The sequence below is a fragment of the Porites lutea genome, chromosome 14 (assembly GCF_958299795.1).
Source record: "Porites lutea chromosome 14, jaPorLute2.1, whole genome shotgun sequence".
Taxonomy (NCBI): Eukaryota; Metazoa; Cnidaria; class Anthozoa; order Scleractinia; family Poritidae; genus Porites; species Porites lutea.
Genome location: NC_133214.1, coordinates 21,173,863 through 21,193,993, shown reverse-complemented (window position 1 = coordinate 21,193,993; position 20,131 = coordinate 21,173,863). Strand labels below are relative to the sequence as shown.

At 39.9% G+C, this 20,131-nt stretch overlaps 1 protein-coding gene across 1 annotated transcript; it reads right to left on the bottom strand.

Annotated features, from left to right (window-relative positions):
* Nucleotides 1-5,141: 5,141 nt before the first annotated feature.
* On the bottom strand, nt 5,142-13,060 carry LOC140925211 (uncharacterized). Its single transcript, XM_073375193.1, has 10 exons — nt 12,937-13,060; nt 11,521-11,752; nt 11,009-11,230; nt 10,361-10,573; nt 9,918-10,100; nt 9,301-9,460; nt 8,758-8,984; nt 7,288-7,507; nt 6,514-6,773; nt 5,142-5,729 (listed from the first exon to the last, which is right to left on the bottom strand). The coding sequence occupies exons 1-10, from the start codon at nt 12,987-12,989 to the stop codon at nt 5,571-5,573; spliced, it is 1,929 nt and encodes a 642-aa protein (XP_073231294.1). The 5' UTR covers nt 12,990-13,060; the 3' UTR covers nt 5,142-5,570.
* Nucleotides 13,061-20,131: the final 7,071 nt, after the last annotated feature.

Below are 20,131 nucleotides of genomic sequence, written 5' to 3'. Positions count from 1 at the left end.
GATTTTCAGTGATTTTCTCTTTTCAGTGACATGACTCCCCAGTTCGTAGGGGAAGTCGTTCCATTTTTTTCCCTAATGAGTGTTGCCCATACATCTGGGTTCAATTTTCATGGGGGAACAAGTGGAAAAATTCAGAGAGATATTGCCGAACGTTTTTGCACAAATAAAGCGATGCTATTTTCAACGCCCTACCTTAAAAGTCGGTTGTCCATTGTTTTTTCAATGCAAATCACTGCCGATTCTCTCCAGAGAGTTTGTGGCTTTCATGTTCTTGTGACTGTCTTTGTCAATATTCGATCAAGACTATTTTCTAGACTTTCTGAAATAAGTGAAAACCTGAGGCACAACTAAAAGTTACGAAACAAATGCCCAAAGTGTACATAAGCCATTCGAGAAGAAATAAAGTTCTATATGATTATGAACTCTTTAAAAGATAGAGCGTTGACAAGTCGAGATAAGCCTTTGGAAAAACAAAAGCAAAACCCATAGTTCTGCTATTTTAAACGGTTTACTTGATTTAAATCCTGTGAATGTTGAGGCGTTGATTACTGAAATATTCAAGAAACTACTTCCTGCCCTAAGCTGCAAATCTGCGCGCAAAATCAATCCAGATTATTTATATTTTATGTTAATACATAATTGTCACTATCCTTGTTGGTTTTGGTAAACACAGGCTCATTGCAATGCCTTGCTGATAGGCATTATAGAAAAGAGAAGTGATAGCCGCTGATTTAGCTTGGCATACTTTTTTATTAATTATTATTAATTATTATATGGAGTCCATTATTAGAGACGGGCAGAGGAACTTTGTTTATTTTCCTCTTCCTGTAATTTAGTCGTTGGTAAAAAGAATGGTTATTGCCAAAGGAAAAGTTAGAGACAAGTAATAAAGTGTTGATGGGCACCCAATATCAAAAAATAACGTCTTTTTCTGATGTTCATCACCAAATTAAACCAATCACCTAAACTTGAATTGCAAAATAGGAAAGTAAATTTGTCTTGCTTATAAGGTTGATGTTGGCGTACACGAGTAACATCAAAAGTAAATCTGTAAATCATAACTGTATTTTAATGTTAGCGAAAGTAGCAATCCACTTTAATATAGGTAATTTACAGATCGCAACGGCCTTGGTTTGCAAGCCCTGTTACCAAGAAATTAACTCTCTCCCTCTTGGGGCCTCTTCATATGAGCCCGGTTGACCGGGCTGACTCGGTTACCGGGATGAATTTTGCTTTGGGTTCATATGAGAAATTTTAGCCCGGTTTCCGAGATGAGAAAAGGTCAAAGATCCTGGGTACGAGTTCCGGCGCCAAATTTGGGAAACAAAGCAAACATAGCGAAACACAAAAATTTTAACTTTTGGGCCAATCTTAGCATCGGTAACTCTTAAAGCTGTATCACTGCAGTTAAATGGGATACTTATGATGTGGAAAACACAGCAGGCAATGCAAGACGATGCCATCCGGACCGCCAGAATTCATCCCGCCGTTCATCCCGGTAACCGGGATGAAGTGTTCATATGGCAAAATTTCCAGCCCGCTTACCGAGATCTCGGTTGGAAAAACCGAGATCTCGGGAACCAAGCCAGCCCGCCCTCTCATATGAACACATCGAAAATTTTACAAAGGATTTAGAGGTGAGGCGAGATCTCGGAAACCGGCCCAGCCGGTCAACCGGGCTCATATGAAGAGGCCTTAGACAATTTTATTTGTCACTCCAACGTTTGAATCTGCGGACGAAATCCTGTGGTGCTATACCATTCAAATAAACTCTCTTTTACTGAACTTTTGCGTGGAAAAATTTATTTTTTACGGGATCGGTTTTCAAAAAGAATTTTGGCCACTTTTAGGAGTGGAGAGTTAAAAGGGTTAAAACTGCTCTTAATTAATGATTACATAACTCTTCACTGTTATCAACTTTACTCAGGCGAAACAGAGGATAAAGTCTACTTACACTAATGTATTTGTATCTGTTGGTATCTCATCATTTTGAAACGTTCTCTCTAAATGTCATTGATATAATGCGCTCTTTAAATATATTCGCTGCAGTGTTAAATTTTGGGCTTCATCTGCCTCTTGACTGTTAATCAATAAAAGATTCATTCGTGGATAACACTCTTCATAGGTTAAATATAAAAAAGACACACAACACCGCAACAAACACTGAACTACCTGGTGGATTTCATCAGAGAGTTCTGGGTGGATAGCCAGTTGAACGCACAAATGGCTTTCTCTTTTTTGTGGTCAAAATTTGTCTCTTCATTTCTGATAAAATGTTCCAAAGCGTTTGCCTGTCCGTCTTGATGGTGTCTGTTCCAACGTAATTGGCCAGGAGACGAGAAGCGTCTTTGATAAGTCTTACATGGATTTATTGTGACACTCGTATTTTCAGCCAGGCTGAGTCGATTTGTCAGCCTCGTCTTATCAATCGCTGCCAGATCCCTTTGCCCATTTAGCAAGCTCTGTTTTAGTCCGTCTTTTAATGGAGGAAGCTTGATTTCATTTTGTGACATGCTGGTACCCTGTGAGCTCAACTCGCTGTTACCTTTTACTATTCCTTGATTGCTACTGCAAGGTGAAGTCAACACAGGTTCCCATGTTACTTCCAATTTAGCTGGAGCGGTTATTCGCCTCCGCTCCAAGCTTGGCCTTCTTGTGTAAACACGAGGAGCTGGCGTTGATGCTCTTCGAACTAAAAGCCTTTTTCTGTTTATTTGTAACTCGTCTGTTTTGTTATCCATTTTTGTATCGTTATTGGAGAACCATAAGGACCCATAAGGACTGTGACTCTAGCTACAGGTGGAAGAAATCAGCGGGGTTCAAAAAGTCAATTAAAGCCGGTAGCCACTGAAGAGTTGTGTAAATAAGCCGAATTTCCTGAATTGTCTTCTTAAACGAACGCTATTGTGATTGATATGAATGTCACCTGCCAAAAGCGGAATTTATAACCTACAATGCACAGGCTTTAAGCACTTTTGAGTCTTTGGATGACAGGAAAATACACACTCGAGCTGTACGTTATTCCATATGGCTTTGAGACATGCATTTAGCTTTCAGACCTGCGTCGTTAGCATGTTTTCATTTTCCGAAATCGACTGAAGTGCATGACATATCACGCACATTTCACGTGCTAAGAACAATGCAGGTCTCCGTTGCTATCAGTAGAGGAAGGGTGGGAAAAGCAGAATGTATAAATCTCGACTGAAATTCGTCCAAAATTCAACCATCTTTTCTATTTTATACATGTTAGCTTTCCTTTTAAGGTTCCATTTTTGCGGTAACCGATACTCCTAAGCATAAAGTAAAAGCGAGCAAGGTAGTTTGTTGGTTGTACATTTGAAAATCAAACTTTTTTCTCTTTGGTTTGTTGATGGTTGTTTGTTTGGTTGGTTGGTTTTCCTATAGAATCTTTTATCTTGACTGGGTTGCAACATAGTTTTGAGTTTGATATGAACCTAGTATCGTAACCAAAGGAAAAATAGGATTGAAGGGTCAAGTCTTTATGCGTTGCCCTCAAAGGTGAGGAGTAGGCGAAGTCCGCGGTTATATCTCAAAAAGTAAGCCACTATTGGAGCTGGAATGAAAGCGACTTCCTCTCGTCAGAGACCACTGGGTTAGACATTTTGTGTGGCCGCTTTTCGGAGGTTCCACACTTTCAGTTATGGGTAAAATTAAGTGAAGTAACGTACGCCTACACCCAATAATGAAACAGCCCATGCTATATTTGCAGTATATAAGTTGTGCTTCAATTTTATCCTTGGTTTTAATTCTCTTTCCCTTTGTTAAGGGTAAGTAAGGCAGAGAGTAGGTAGGTGGCCTTAGGGTTTTACGCTTGTCTGCTTTACGATGACCGTCTTTGTTAACTGCCCTCTGCCTCGGACAAATAATTTACGAAAGATTTAAACCGTGGTGGCCTTTTCCAACTTGTTCAAGGCGTGGTGTAATTTAATAAATATCAAGACAAACAAACGTAGAAACAAGACTTACTGTGAGCAAAATGGGCCTTTTTAAGATTTTTTCGTTTTGTCTACCTGTTAACATTAGAAAATAACAAAAACCTTGGTGCTATTTTAGTGTGTAATACTTTTAATTAATTTTAGCTCCTCTAAAAATTACTCCCTTATTACCCCTGGGCATTCACAGTTCGTAACATCTGATGTCAACTGACTCCAGCACGACATGTTTTGACATTTCGTTTGTTTTAAGTCTTGGTTGTTATTCACATTGCATACCTCACTTTGCATGTGGAACGAGGCATCGTGGACTTTGCTTTGCCCGCCTAAATGACCGTAAATTGATTGTTGAATAGGAAAAAGTGCCAGTTTGTGTTAAGATTGGGAGAAAAATCACATGAAATCATCCATAATGAAACGCTACTGTAAAAATAGCCTTATATACCTTCTCCTCCTGTTTTTGTCTCTGAGGTCAGTAAACAAGTTAAGCCTAAAAATGAAACCATACCTCTACTTGATTCGACATAGCTCTATTGTAATAGCGTAATTTCTGTAATTTATGATAATGAAATTTATCTTAACACTTAGACTTTACAGACGCATTAAGCTGTGGCATCCATATGTTTCAGTGATGTTTTGCCGTCCGCTCAACCAGTCTTAATTGAGTTATAAATGCTTCATAGCTTAACTGTTATTGCAGACTCTCAAGATTAGTAAAAGCTTTTTTTTTGTCATATTCGTCGACCCAAACATGTAAAACCTCGTTGACTAAAAAAACCTTTAGCCATGCTGTCATGAGCAAAGGTATTTCGTATACTGATGCACGTGCCCCAAGGTATGGTGGGCTCACAGGTTAAATCGACTTGTCCTTAGAATTGCAAAGTTGTCCCATTTGGTTTATTATGGCTTGGATTGTAATTTGTCAATTTTAAAACCCCCATGACTTTGATCAACAGTGAGTTATTTTAGCGATAGACACATTGTTTTCTTACTACCGTTGTCGCTTCACACATTAGATGGCTTCGTCAGCTTCAACACGTTTACACGATGACCCAGTCATCATAACGCGATGCGAAATCAAGAAGTCATCCTGGTATGAAACTCGCGCGGGTATGAGTTTTCTCCTGTAAACACCCCCTTACTAAACGCGCCGTCAGATACCCCCTACATATACTTTTCTGAAAGTAATTAATCAAATTAAATTTATTTTTTTTGCTCTGTTTTTCTCTTTAGAGTAAGAGCTATTTCCTAAGTCAAGGTCGTGAGTTACATGAGTGGGCATTAAACCCTTTTGAATGTTCAACAGCATTAATAACATTTCGCCCTGTGTGAATTTACCCATGGGTTTCAACCATGTTGGGGAGTATGGCTTGTACAGCATTGAGGGCACTTGCAGTTCACCTATGTGTACCCGAGTTGGAGTCCCACTCTTGTAGTCGTGTGAAGGTTGAGTTTGTTGCTTGCTCTCGTCCTTGGTCCGGGAGATTATTCCGCTCCGAGCACTTCGGATCCCCCCGGCCCCAACGTCGGAAGAATTACAAGGTAAAGGCACACACATGCAGAAATAACCTGTAGCCTGGAAAAGGGCCTTCCCGTTTTACTCGACCCTTCAACTCCCTATTGATCGGTTTTTGTCCGCATTTCTTGAAGAACAAATCGTTGTACTTCCTTTACGAACCTAAAAAACTCTGGAAGTTTCGCAGTTATTTGTTCAGGTTCCCATTCTCCGCTATTGAGTAACTCGTCCCACTCTCTACAGTGTAGATGAAGATCGGTCTGCAAGAAAATAACGGGAAAAAATAGTATTGGCCTACGCTCGCCCGCGAGAAGCCCGAGAGAGCGTAGCCCCATGTCTAAGAAAATGTGTTAATCTACCCATCCGATAAATTTTGGTGATCACGTGACCGTACGCCCGCCCGACCGTCCGTCCACACTACAGGCATACCAATGTAGACTAGCTTAATCAACAGGAATGGCAACCCAAATGCAACTCGAGGATATTTCGCCGGGAAATCGAATAGCCACCCGCGTCTTGTGAAGCAGAGACGACCAAAGAGTCAATAAATACGAAAACGGAAAGCGGAAATTGTTTCTGTGTCCGTATATTAAGCGAGAAAACGAATGCCAAATTTCAAAAGAATTGTAAAAACTGGTAAAATTCTGAAAATTTCATGTGTAAGATGTCATTTTGTGAAATTTGGCATTATTTTCTCGGGCTCCCACAAGAAATAGTTATTGGGGTTATTACAGATAACTCATTACATCTATAGCCCTTAAAAAAAAGGCTGACACCTCCCTTAGACGGACAGTTAAGGTGACGTTACACGAGACGATTCGCAACGACGATTTTTAGCGCAACACAGCGTTGCAACAACATTGTTGCGACATTGTTACGAATGGTCACAAAATTGTTCCAACATTGCAGCGCTGTGTTGTGCTAAAAATCGTCGTTGCGAATCGTCTCGTGTAACATCACCTTAAGTACCGGTCCAAACAATGTGTTACCTATAGAGAGTTGATCTTAGTGCGAAATTGAGTGTATGCTCTATTAAATTCATACCGATTCTCTCGAGTCTTCCGTTGATATATCGCTACGCCAAGAGCTCTCCTTAGAAAAAATAACTGCAAATCCTGGATAAATTTCGTAAAGAGATCGTTCGGACCGTCGTTTGTGGATCAAGTGAAATCCTTCAGGTGGATCTCTCTCTGGGAGGCAAATTTCAAGACCATTTTCTTCTGTCAAGGTCAGTCTGCTCAAATATCCCGATAACGCTTGTGTCGACTCTTTATCCGGTACATAATCTGCCAGGAGTGCACTTTCTAAGGATAGAAGAAAATGAAGTCAAAGCTTTAGTAATTACCAACACTCTGTAAACGGTCATTAAAGGGGTGAACAGGACAGCTTGCGGAGCGGAAACTTAGGGACCCAATTACCACACGGGGTGACGTTACGTCCATTCATTTATGATGTCGGGTGGTTTGTCCGCCAGCCTGATAAGGCACGGCAACCAGCAGATTTTGTCGAGAGGAAAGGTGGCTACTACTTATGTTTACGCTCGTTACTCAAAAGCTGAAAATATCCAAAACGTAATCCCAAATTACGCTGTGAGTGATTTAAAAAAATCCCAGGAGAGTAATTTGGGTCTAGATACGTAGTTCTCCTCATAAAATGTCACTCTTAGAGTCAGTTTAGCCCCCAAAGTACTAATTTTGAAACCCTTACGTCCACAATTAAATCCGACATTTTCAACCACAAAAATTTCGATTGCCATTTCTACTATTCTACTAGTCTACTATTCTGCCACTCTTTAATGTGTTTTAATTGAAGTCATACCCATTCGGCCACGAATAGTGAGCCTACAATCAAACTCGCAACCGGGAAACAAAATATCTGCTTGCAGATATTTTCTAGATGGAAGCACCAGCCATCCTCTACACCTTGATCTCGTAGCCTCGTCTTTAAAATGTATTTCTTCCAGGATGTTCTTCACATCACTGTAAGGAATTGGAATTTCTTCCAATTTTTTACCAGTGTTGTTTCTTGTGATCCAAACCTGTGAAAGAAGAGCAAGGTCTAGCCGGTTAAGGACGTTCGGATAGCAGGGTCGGCGCAAAAAAGGTGAGCCGTCCAGTTTTGCGCCACTCTCCATTATCTGAACGCCTGGAGAGAATAGGCTAAGAAAGGCCTGAATTGAGGATCTTCTCTTGCGTTACTAGCAATCTCATTGACCAGTTGGAGGCAAAAACGGGACGGGAATGTTAACAGCGGAAATCATTTCAGACAAGATTTACAAGAAAAAGGAAGACTCCCGCTGGGCACTAAATATAAGCTAACATTTTCCAGAAGCATTCTATTTCCGTGTTTCCGATTGGGCACAAGAGCTCCTTCGACCCGTTATCCTCACGAAGATGTCATTAACAGTTACTAGAGGGAACTAGTCCTGTCTTTCAAATATGATTTCATCTCCGAGTATGCAGTCCTAATTATCTCTAAAGGTGGATAGTTAGCAGATCCTAATAACCAAATGACAGCTAGTAGTGGGAGGTGGCTCTGTCGTACCCTTTTTTAAATTCCCAATCTTCCGGTCGATAAATTAAAATTCTTACTTGACTCCGAGGCTTTAGGGACAAAATTGCAAATTTTTGACGACTCCACTGTCTCGCAATTCCCAGAAAAGACTTGAGCACAAAGAAACCAAATACAGAAATATGACCAGAAGGCCTCGGAGTCGTGTTAGAATTTCAATATATCGAACTTGGGCTATTGAATATCAACACTGGCTCCCCTTAGTCGCTCCTATAAGAGAAGCACTAGGTTGAGTAGAGTAGGCAGTAGTTACAATATTAGAGGACGATGGTGAAAGTCGGTGTTTGAGCTTAGTGTCTACTAACATGTGGGTTCAACACCATCCAACAATGATGGTCACGTAGTTACTATCATCGCCTGACCAATAGCTCAATCGAACACTCGACTGATGAAGACGACATCATCCAACACTGTTGGCTGGTTTTGAATCCGTTAAAATGTGAGAACATCTTCAAACTAGGAGATAAAGTGCATCCAGCATGCTGCATCCATCTGTGTTGGATGATAAGCAGGTGGAATATGATTGTGATGGACAGTGTAGCCCTGAATAGGACTGACTGTTGTTAACAGTGACTGACGTTTTGACAACCTGTCTGGTAGTCATTTTCAGAGTCAAAGTGAGTTGTTACCTGTATCACGTCAGTTGATGGTATTTCACTGTTTTAATGTTGGATGATGTTAGACGAACATGTTGAAAGCGTTTAATGGCGGCCTTACCTTGAATCTTATTTGATTACCACGTGGCGTTAAAAATGCCAAGTCAAATCTTGCCACATAGTCAACATATTCTTCCGGAGTGCTTTCGCAGTCACTGATTCTTTCCAAGATGTTTTCATCTAGATCAACTCCTTCCTTGAATGAAGTTCTCCAGAGATGTTCTCCATTGTCGATTTGAAACTTTTTTCTTACATCTTCGATAGTCCACTCTCCTTCCTCAGCTTCCTCTGAGACAGTAATAAAGTATGTCGATTTGAATATAGTGCATGCTGCAGATTCCAGCCTTATTTGTGTCGTGAACGTGGCGCTTCCTTACTTTAAAAGCCATTAAATTTTGGATTGTTTCTAATTTAAAACATCTTGCCTCGAAAGGTCACTGGAAACGAGCAAAGAGCCCCTGTTTGTTTAGACAAGAACTTTTGCTCCAAGGGGTATCTATCGATCTATATCTTTGGGCGTGCATGCAACTCGTCAGAATTGGGAGGGGAAGTCGCAATCTCATGGGCTTACGAGCGCGTGGGCATGACTGAAAGAAAGTACTACCTTCGTCAGGTCCCCGGATGATAGCTCTTCCAAAATGACACCACATGTCGGCCTTAAGGTACTCTTCTGTCGTCATTTGTTCCTTTATTTTTTTAAGAGACTCCAAAGCGTCAGCGACAAGTTGGGACAGATAGGGTGGGTCCTCAGTAGAATTGGAGACCTTGACAAAAGGCAGGTAGGTCGGCTTTAATAAACACACGTTACAGTAACGTTGTACAAAAGTTGTTATCAGTGCTGTAAGAAACGAAACCACCTCAGTGTCCTGTTCCTTTGGACAAGTGAGGCTAAGTACGGAGGGAAATTTTTGGTTTGCTAGCTATGCAACCACAGTGAGTTATAGCCATTGAAAAGACAGGCTGTTTTATCGATTATCAGTACAGTAGCTGTAATAAAAGGATTTTAAAAGCGATAAAACAGATAGAGAGAAGGAAGCTAGGCATAACGTGAGGAATCTAACTCCTTTGTCCCTTGGGAATAGCACATGACATGACATCTTTTGAGAACCGGTAATAACTCAAGGTTACACGTGCACTACACATTTTACACTGGGTTACGTGGCTAAAATGTGATCATCTTAACGTAGCTTGGGGAAGTAAGAACAAAAAATTCTTGCAAACCTGTGGCTCAATGTGATCAGACAGTATTAGCCTGAACTGTTTATCCCAACCTGGATGTACCATACGATCTTCTTTCACCAACTTCTTCAGTTTAACTTCACAGTCCTCAGGGAGATTCCAGCCATCAATGTAGACACGAGGTTTGGCGAACTCATTTTCTGAACCCCTGAGTCTTGCTCCAGCCTAGAGACAAATTTTGAGCGCTGTTTAGTGTATGTGTTAAACTAGCCGCTATTGCATAGTGTGAATGGATTGAAGAGGTGGTTGGCTGTGTATGGCTGAGGTTCCAGGTTCGAGCCCCTCTGAGTAGCACTTTGCTTCTCAATGTTTACGTCAAATTTCATTCAAAGAACTAACACCTACCTTAAACATAATGGATTCGTCTATTGCCAATGCTGTCAAGAATATAATAACAGGAAATCAACCTATTTCAGTATACTTACTATAGCTACTTTAATGTACAGTCTGGCCTGCTCCTTCTGTTCGTCGGTGCCACTTACTATGTACACCTCACCATCTTTGCGAATCAATTTTGCTCCTGTCTTAGTGCTGATAAAACTGAGATTGTCTCCCCCTTTACCCATGACTAATCCCTTGAATGCGCTTGGAATGTCCACAAATTCACCAGGTGGAGCGTTTTCTTCTGATTTCCTCCTCTGCGTTTATGCCAGGAAAAACAAAACAGTGAACCTTTTATTAGTCTTGTTTTACCTGCTGTCAACGAAGACTATAAATAACCAGTTGTATACAGACAGTCGTTTTGAAGGCTAAACCTAGCAACAATTGTACTTACGTATTGGTCCGTATTCGCAGATGGATGATTTTTGTGGCAAAAGTTAATTATTTTAATGAAACATATATATATATTTTGTTAAGGCTGTTAAGGCCTCATGAACTCGGTCCTTTAGATGGGCCTTTGTACATAACACCACTTTGGCAAATAATCTCAAAACCCATATCTTCAGTTAGCAGAAGCAGGCATTAGCACTGAGATTGATCTCACGCCAGTCTTACTGGTATGTGTTCTCACCGGTCTCATGTAATCAGGGCCTGATAATTGCCGTATAAGATAATTTGAGCAGATGACTCACCACCATTTCTATGATACATTTTTTCGCATGTTGCCTTTGTTCTTCTGTTCCGCTGGCCAGGTACACATTACCATCTTTACGTATCAAATTTGCTCCTGTTTGACTGCTGATCTGTCTCAGGTTCTCTCCTCCTCTACCTATCACAAAGCCTTTGCATTCACTTGGAATTTCGACCAATTCAAGAGTCGGAGCTATCTCAGATTTCTTGACCTGTAATTCGTGCTGTAGAGGAAAGAGCAAGGGAAATTATTTGACTTCCTCACCCCGGAAGTAAGTAAATTTGTTAATACGCGTGCACCTATTATAAATCTATAGTATTAAAAAAAAATTAACTGTATTTATTATGTGTCTCCAAATGACAGGAAAAATGTTTAATTTATTTGATGGCTTATTATGAGCACAATGGAAAGACTAACGGTTCATGCAAGCAAAACCCTATACAAACAACAAACACTGAATCACCCTAAATCCATAATATTTGTTATTATGTTATTATTACACACCGCACTTACTGCTTTCTCTAATATGAGCCTTTTAGCACATTCTCTTTGTCCAGCATCCCCCCGGACAAAAAATCCTTCGTTATTTCTTCGCGGCGATGTGATCAGTGCGCCTGAAGACTTCATGATCTCTTTAATCGAACACCCATCTTTCCCGATGACGTAACCTTTCAGATCTTTCCGCACTTTCACAAATTCTGTCTCTGTTGCCGCTTCATTGTGCTGGAGACGATTGTAAGCCGTTCTGTAAAGGACAGAATAATCAGTGAATCGTCAATCCCACTATCTCAGTCCAATCTGCCCACTCTTAAGTCAGGTTGTACGACTTACTGCAAACGGACGACCACTTACCTAGAAAGCGTTTCTCTCAGTGTGTTCCTTTAAGAAAAGTTTGCACTACACATTGTTTTAGAACTTCTTCATGCTAAGACCCACTACAACGGAGTCTTTTAGAGAGATTACTGGATCGAAATGACCGTGCATGCAACTGATCGATAGATATCTGGACAGCGAGTGCCAAATGCAGCCCAATAAATCTAAGACCACGGATCCCGGTAATCGAACTGCACTTCACTACCCAGCTGTAGCTCTGGGATGAATAAACACAACAACACTTCCCCAAGCATGAATTTTGAAATATCGAAATTGGTCGATTGCTTGGTTGCAAGACTCTACTAGTCAACCCACACATTCTTCGGCAAGTTCTAGATTCAAAAACAGAATTTCTCCAAGTGTCAATCGGCCTCAAATTATAATTCTGCATGTCGTTGTTAGATACGCATAGGCAGTGTTTACTATAAGATGTCAAGCTATGACTCAGCCACTTCCTGCATCGGCACTGAGATCTAAGACCGTCTTGTCACGGTGTGTTTAAGAATACCAAAAGCAAGCTGTCAAGGATACCTTATATCACAACAGCAGCACCATTTGGAAACATTAAAACTGTTAAAGAGCAATTAGGTCACAAACGATCAAACGGTCAGTACTAGACAGGATGAGGTTCAGACGTTCTGTGTCTTGACAAAATTCAACCAGCTGCATGATAATAGTCAAGAGCGTTCTGTTACGTTTAAAACCCTAAAGAAGGGGTTTTACCGAGAAATTGTTTCTCGCTTTTTCTAGTCATAAGTTCACGGCTATGAAGTGCCTTTAAACGACACTTAGAAAATAATTACTTTGTTTACATCGTGTAACATATGCATGTACGATAAAGTTGTTGAAAGCGTGATAGCGACTGCCTGTTTAGACAATATCTTGTAATAAAGATTAAACAAATTTCGAAATGGGTCATTTCCCTCGATTTTAGTCCATCGAAGACGGGATTCGGTACATTCAAAAACAAAGAACACTCAACTGTTAAAGGCGTCATATTTTAAACGTGTATGTGGATCCTGAAATTCACTGTATATCAGCTTATAACTGGCTTACCCTTCCCTTCCATCTCTCGATCGCCGTCTATAAGATTCACGGCTGCTTCCCATGTCTTGCGACAGCAGATCCTTTCAGGAATCACATTTCTCTTTGTAATTCCAAAACTTATTTCTCTTTGAAGTCGATGGTGTTCTTATATTTGCAATCGACAAACATCGACAGCGGAAGTGCTTCCGGAAGTCGAAATAGCTTGTTACCAGGCTCCCTGGAACACGTCTGTTTCCTCATCACGGCGGGTGTCCATTTTCAGCCGCTGTACAACACCCCAACCCCGCCCCCCCCCCCCCAAACAAAAGTGATTGAATTTATTTCCTAAGGTTTTGCTTTATCATGATCATCATTATCGTCATCATAGCAAGGATAGACAAAGTTCATGTTTTAAATTAGCTGGCCCTCGTTCATCGGACCCAAATTTCGGATGAAATAAACTCTCAAGCCTGTCATCTGTCTACAACCAATAATGGAGATTTAAGGCACATGCCGGAAAAAAAGTTCTTTCGGCGCAAAGTTAATTTGAAAAGTTAATTTCTGTGGGTGTTAGGAGTTCTAAGTCAGGGCTAAAATCAGAGTGCGCGGATATTTTTTCATCAGAGCCTGATCTCTGGTTGTTACGCCATACTGACGAGCTCCAAAGAGGACGAAACAGCTGTCTATTGCTACAATAATCCCGCTCTGTTTTGAGTTCTTTCGGTGTCGTGTTGATGTCTTGCAGATTTAATTTTTACGTAGTAAGATCAGCATTGCAGTATTCTGCTTGCAGAATTTAATATGTCTTAATTTGATTGCCTTTTCCCATTTTCTCAGTGTGTGGGTGTGTGTGTGTGTGGGCGCGGGGGGGGGGGGGGGGGGCGTTGGTAGGTGTTCAGAAGGTCAGTGTTTTGTCCAACTCGTGTGAAACAAACCGGAGCTCAAACAGAGAACATTACATTAGGAGCATCTCAAAGCCATTTAATTTTAACTACTCATTAGCACTAACAGAAAACATGCTCGTTAGTTCTTATTTATGTATATTCCTTCGATGTTCCAGCTACTTCTTTTCAAGGCTGACTGCCGATGAACGCCTCACATTGGCCTCTGGCACACTATCACAGGGGCATCATTAAATCCCACTTCACAGGGCAAGTCGTTCCATTTTTTCGCCAGTGCGTCATTCCCATACATTTGGACACAATTTTCGCTACCCCCATGATTATTTGGTTCTCCGCCAGACCAGATCGAGTAGCTTCCTTCTGCTGGAGTGTTGTCAATCCAATAGAATTTTCCGTCGGACTTTCGTTCCATTCCAATCCATGCACCCCATTTTGTGAATGTGTTTTGGCTTTGTATCAAGTTGAAAATGAAGTCGTTTTGATTTTCTGACTTGATTATGGCCAGATCTCCCCCTAGACTCTGACAGTGTTGGCGAGCATCGCTCTGTTTCCCCGTCACGGTATCTTTGACGTAATAACAAGAGGATCCATCATTAAGCCATCCTTCTGGGCAGCCCGACTCCTCTACAAAGCACAAATACAGTAGTAACCTGTTACTTCAAAACAATCAAAAACCAACTGCTTTCATTGCTAATTCATGCTTAAAAGCCTGACGGAAAAAAGAATCAAGGCAGAATGTAAGACGCTACATTTTTTCCAAAAAAACAATTAAATAAACATCGATTTGCGAACGATATGCCGAAGGGTTTTTGTTTAACGTCGGTGACACGCCAACTGGAAATTTTAGCTGGATATCTGGCTAAAATCTGATTACACCGAAATTGCGTCCATAACTAAAAAAATGTGAAAGAAAATATCCGGATTTGTGTAGAAAGGGACTTAATCAGTGCACTGAAAATTAAAAAGATCTGTTTCAGCTCCAAAGTGTCAATTCAGCCCTGCTGGCCAAAGTTTGATTCAGCTGCTCCTGGAGCCGCTTTAGCCCAATTTATGGCCAAAAAAGCTATATAATCCAGCCCACGCTGGGGCCCATTTGATCGAGCCTTTGGGTTATCAAATCAGCCTTAGGTAATTGGACTCTATTGGCCCTAATTTAAGGGAGCCAAATAAGACTCAAACATAGGACTGTATTTTACTCACCGAAACGGCCCCATTTTTAGGACTAAAACAAATCTTTCTGATTTACAGTGTGAGCATTATCAATAAGGGGGTTCCAGGGCTAAAACAGCTATCTTAGTGATTTACAGTGTGAGCATAATCAGCTGAGGCCTATATCTTCTGCAACGGTTATTTCTTATTGCTTTCATTTTTGGTGCGCTGGTATTTCACAAAAACTGGTGATTTCATATTTTGGGTGAGAGGTAACTGAAATGGAATCCTCAATTGTAACATGATTACATGTAAAAAACATAGACACCCTATACTTAACCCCTGCGGTAGTTACATCCAAACGGCAGTTTCAGAACACTTTCTAAGCAATAGCCACTCTGTTTCCCATATCGGTTACTTATCCCAATTGAAACACTTAGATATGAACGCGATTGTCTTAGGAAAGCACGTGAGGCGCATGCGCACCTCATTTATAGGGCCAAAACCATCGAGCTTCTGGGAATGAACAAACGTGACGAACTATAATCATTACTGATGTAATCTTTATCTTTTCCTCGGTTTATTTTTCTTAGCAGCCACACCTTACCACGACATACCATGTAACTTCCGTTTATTACTTTACAGTAGTATATATTCTGTATATTCGTGGTTTCTCCTAATAAACCTGATGAAGACTGTTATTGGCCAGTCGAAATATTGTATACCTCACCCTTTATCACGTTGTTTGATCAGTCTTTGTATTAGTCTTTTTGACTTTAATTCTATCATTAAAAAAGAGACTTAGGGGCATTTGAAGAATGAATATATCTTGCATCAAAAGAGTAGTCTAGCCATTTGGTAATATAACAATAGTAAGCTTGTATAGCAACAACGAATGATAGTTTATTTAATATCCCACAGCCCACAAAAAATCCTGACAACGTGTACGAGTACAGTGAAAGTTCCTTAGTGGCACATTTGTAACCCTTTTGTCTTTTTTAAGTCGGTAAGCCACCATCAAGTTAAGTAGGCTCATTACTTTTGCGTGCGGTGGATGTAACATTTTGACCAGTTATTAACCTGTTGTGGGCTATGTCTTCAGTTGAAATTGTTACTGATGAATTTTTAGCTTCTAAGGGTGACATGTCAGGTTGCCTCGGTTTAGCTTTCCTTTTGTAGTTTTCTTTATCGCATTTAAAACATGCTTCAAAGTGACAAAACTACGTAGAACGAATTGCAATAACATTGTCATAGAAAAATGCTAAAAAAAAGGCTTTCTAGTAAATCCCTATTGGTTGGTGCATTCATTTGCAACATACGCGTACATCTGTAGGGGAATATAGAGTAGTAAATTCGAGACTTTGCTACGACTTTCAAAATTTGAGACCGAGACTCATAAGAATAAGCCTTTTCCCGAGACTCTGAGAGCCGAAAATTTCGAGATAATGCATGGTACAAATAAAGCTAAATAAAGTGACCGAAAACGCCAGTGGAAGCTAGCGAAATCCCACCAATATACTGATTCGCGTCAATTACGTAAGCTGTACACATGAAGCCTGAAAAATTCGACCCAAAAGAAAAAAACGACAAATCGGAGACTCCGAGAACCGTTGGCAAAAAAAATCGAGACAAGCGGGAAGCAAAAATCACCCAAAAACGAGGCTTCGAGACCCATCAAAAACGCTTCCGTGATTCGAGATCAGGCCAAAATTTTCCAAGATCCACATTTTTCAAGGTACCATTCTTTACCCCTACCTGTCGATCGCATTTCGATTGCTCGCTCTCAAGCCTGAAAAAGACGCTCGTGCTGCAAAAGAATGCAGCCTATACTGGTCTATTAGGAAGATTAATTAATTCCTCTTTGGCATTTTCCTTACTTGTTACTGTTCCTTCAAGCAAGTTTTATGACAACTTTATTACAATTATCGCCCTTTTAGGTCTATATAAATATTTTCAATGACCTACCCACCTACGCAAATGTCTTCAGAAGCTGAAAACAGTCCGTTAGGGCTCCACAGCAATAAACAGACCAGAGAAACCATTAACCTAAACATGATTTTCTCTCCAGCAGTGACTACAATAAGCTGTTCGCAGATCAAGCTTTGACTTACTAGTCTTCAGAGTAAATGTGAAAGAAAAAACGCATTGTCTATATTGATTAATTAGACTCTATAGTGGATTTCTCCAGCTGTAAAAACAACCTTAACGGAAAGTTGTCTTAACTTTAACGGAACGTTGTCTTAGCCAGTAAGGCTGAGAAAACATCATTAATAAATAACAGCTATCGACTCGTGCACTCTGTAGTCTCCCCGAAAAGAATATACTCTGATATGCATACGCACGTAAATTTTACGTGGGTAAATAATATCCAAACCATGGTTTCCAGGATAAACCTGGAGCGTTCTAAGAATTTCTCATAAAGGCGCATCATTTTTTTCTTAATTTGAAACTCGCTATATCACTTATCACTTTTACACCGTAACAAAAAATGTCACATACAATGATGTTTAACATCGACTATTTTTAAACATTGTAACTAACTCTGTACCTATCAATTTAGTTTTGTTGTGGAAACTCCGTCGAATCAAGAATGAAAATAATCTCTCTTCCAGGTTTTCGTGCGGAGAAATTAAAAATGTCCACTGTTTTTGTACTACTGGGACTGAAAAAAATTCATTGCTTTAAACCTAATATCTCAAAGAATATCTCAAAGAAACTTCCTTTTAAATATGAAATAAACCTTTTGAACTTGAAATTTTCATGGATGGCCAAATGTGAATAAGGATGATGATAAGACAGTGTAGATTCTGGATGCCACGCAGTGAATTCCGGATTCCCGGACTCTAAGTACCGGATCCCGGATTCCTTTGTCATTGGAACTTGGATTCCGGATTTCGACCAGTTGTAGCCAGTTCACCAACTGAGACATGAAGAAATTAATTGTGTCTTGCTTCACGGATATTATTTCTTCCTTGAAAACTCCGTCAGAGATTTACTGCTGACAGCAAACAATGGTGTGTCAAGTTGGTTGTGCAAGACATAACCACAAAAGTTCGATAATTTTCCCCCTCCAAGCAGCCCCGTCTTTTAAATGAGGGAAACTACCCCGGGGCTCTTTTAACTGGCTAAATTTAATATTTTGGTGGTGGCACCCTACAATTTTATAAGAAAATTTAAAGCACTCCACTATTAGTCAAACCACAAAACTGTGAGCCAGATGCTAAACAAATCCCTCTTTTGATGATAGATTCATTAACATTCTTTATGGTGGCAATCATGCTTTTAAGCACGATTCAAAAATTTTTATAAAGTGTTGTGTTTTTGTTTCTGGTGTACATATATTTCAGAAAATCAAATTCTTTTAGGGCAAAAGTACTAGAAAAAAAGGAAAAACAACCTCAGTTAAAAAAAAGAATCTAATTTCGACTTCAAAATTGTCAATTCAGCCTTGAACGAGTATGAATGAATTAGAAGGCAAATTTAGAGAAAAATTAACAATCGTCATTTTTCCCTCTCTTACAACTCAGCTACATTAAACACAAAAGCTTTGACACAATTAATTAGCATTTTATTTCAAGATCTGCTAGGAAACATTAATTTTTTCTTCTCTCCAGTTACTGTTGATTTGCCGAGTACGTAATCGAAAACGTGTACAACTTTGCAACGAACATACAACTGAACACTTTCCCGCGTTACTGACTAAACACATATTAAAGAAACGTTAGTGACAAGATTGCTGTGTTAGGTGGCTATAAAAGACATGAATTTGGTTTGAAAACTCGTACCCGTACTCATTCTCAATTTCTTGGTCATTTGGAACTGTTCATGACCCTAACGCTATAGGCACTTTGATATGGAAAGTGTACGGTGCCTTTAACTTTGAAATCAGTAAATAATAATGATAATAATAAAATTATTTTTTAGTTGAAAGACAATCAACAATTAATAATCTTATAAAAAAATACACACGGTCCGCAAAAACCACCATAGTAATATTTTCCAACGAGGTGAGGCACCCTGTTACATCCAGCAGAAGGGACGGAATTTGCAAACCGCGCCAGACTAAGTAATGTTATAATCTTCAACATGATTTCCATTCAGCACCAAATGAAAGAAAACAGAGTGCCGATCGATAAACGTTCTCGTCCAGAGTAAGGACAAATAATTCATTAACATTTATTTATCGGTGTACTGAAATTACAGCAATGAAATTTTAACTGTATAATAAAATACGCCAGGTGTGAATCCATTTTTCGTTGGCCAGACTTACTCGAAAAACACTTTAAATTTCCAATTACAAGAAAGAATCACAAATTCGGATCGCATTACCTCTTATGAATTAAGGAAGTTTTCGTGTGTCGTGAGGCAATGTTTGGGTTTGATAATGAATAAGTCTTCAGGTGTGAAAACACGTCTGACTGATTGTTGTTTCAGAACAGAGGCTGAAAAAACATAACTTTCAACCTAATATCTTAAAGATTATATCTCAAAGAAGTAACAACTACTGACAATCAAATTTGAATCTAGTTTTGTTTTTAGTATACGATATACCAAAACCTTTTGAACTGAAATCTTAGTGAATAGCCTAATGTGAATAAGACAGTGTTAGATTCTGGATTCTACGCTGTTGATTCCGAATACAGGTACTGAATCCCGGCTCCCTTTTCAGAGGAACTTAGATTCAGGATTCCGACCAGTTGTAGCTAATTCACTAACTGAGGTGTGAAGAAATTAATTGCGTCCTGCTTCACGGAGATTTTCTTTTTCTTTTTTTTGAAAACTCTGTCAGAGAATTACTGCTGACAGCAAACAATGGTATGTCAAGTTGTTAGTGCAAGACATAACCACACAGTTCCGATTATTTTCCTCTCCGAGCACACCTCTTTTTATATTAATAAGGGGTTTTAATAAAGGAGACAACCCCGGGACTTTTGAACTGACCAAATTTTCTTCGTATCACTCCTCTGTTCCAATGACCGCTTTCTCTAGCCGGCACTTACTTTCCTACTGGAAATTCTAGTGTAGTGTATATTTTTTACGGGTTGTGGGCGCTCTCCTCCACAGAAGTTCGTTTAGGTGTTATTGTATTTCCGCTGTGCGAAGTGAGTGGAGGCGCGAAAATTGAAAGATGCAACAAAATTTTGTGCTCAACCTCGCCATGCCCCTTTGAGCCT

What these genes read in the sequence shown, in the direction of transcription:
- LOC140925211 (XM_073375193.1), bottom strand. Translation starts at nt 12,989, where the DNA reads ATGGGAAGCAGCCGTGAATCTTATAGACGGCGATCGAGAGATGGAAGG. An exon ending in CACTATTCGTGGCCGAATGG is followed by an intron (nt 6,774 to 7,287) that starts GTATGACTTCAA and finishes TTCTATCCTTAG; the next exon opens with AAAGTGCACTCCTGGCAGAT. An exon ending in CGGAAGACTCGAGAGAATCG is followed by an intron (nt 5,730 to 6,513) that starts GTATGAATTTAA and finishes ATTTTCTTGCAG; the next exon opens with ACCGATCTTCATCTACACTG.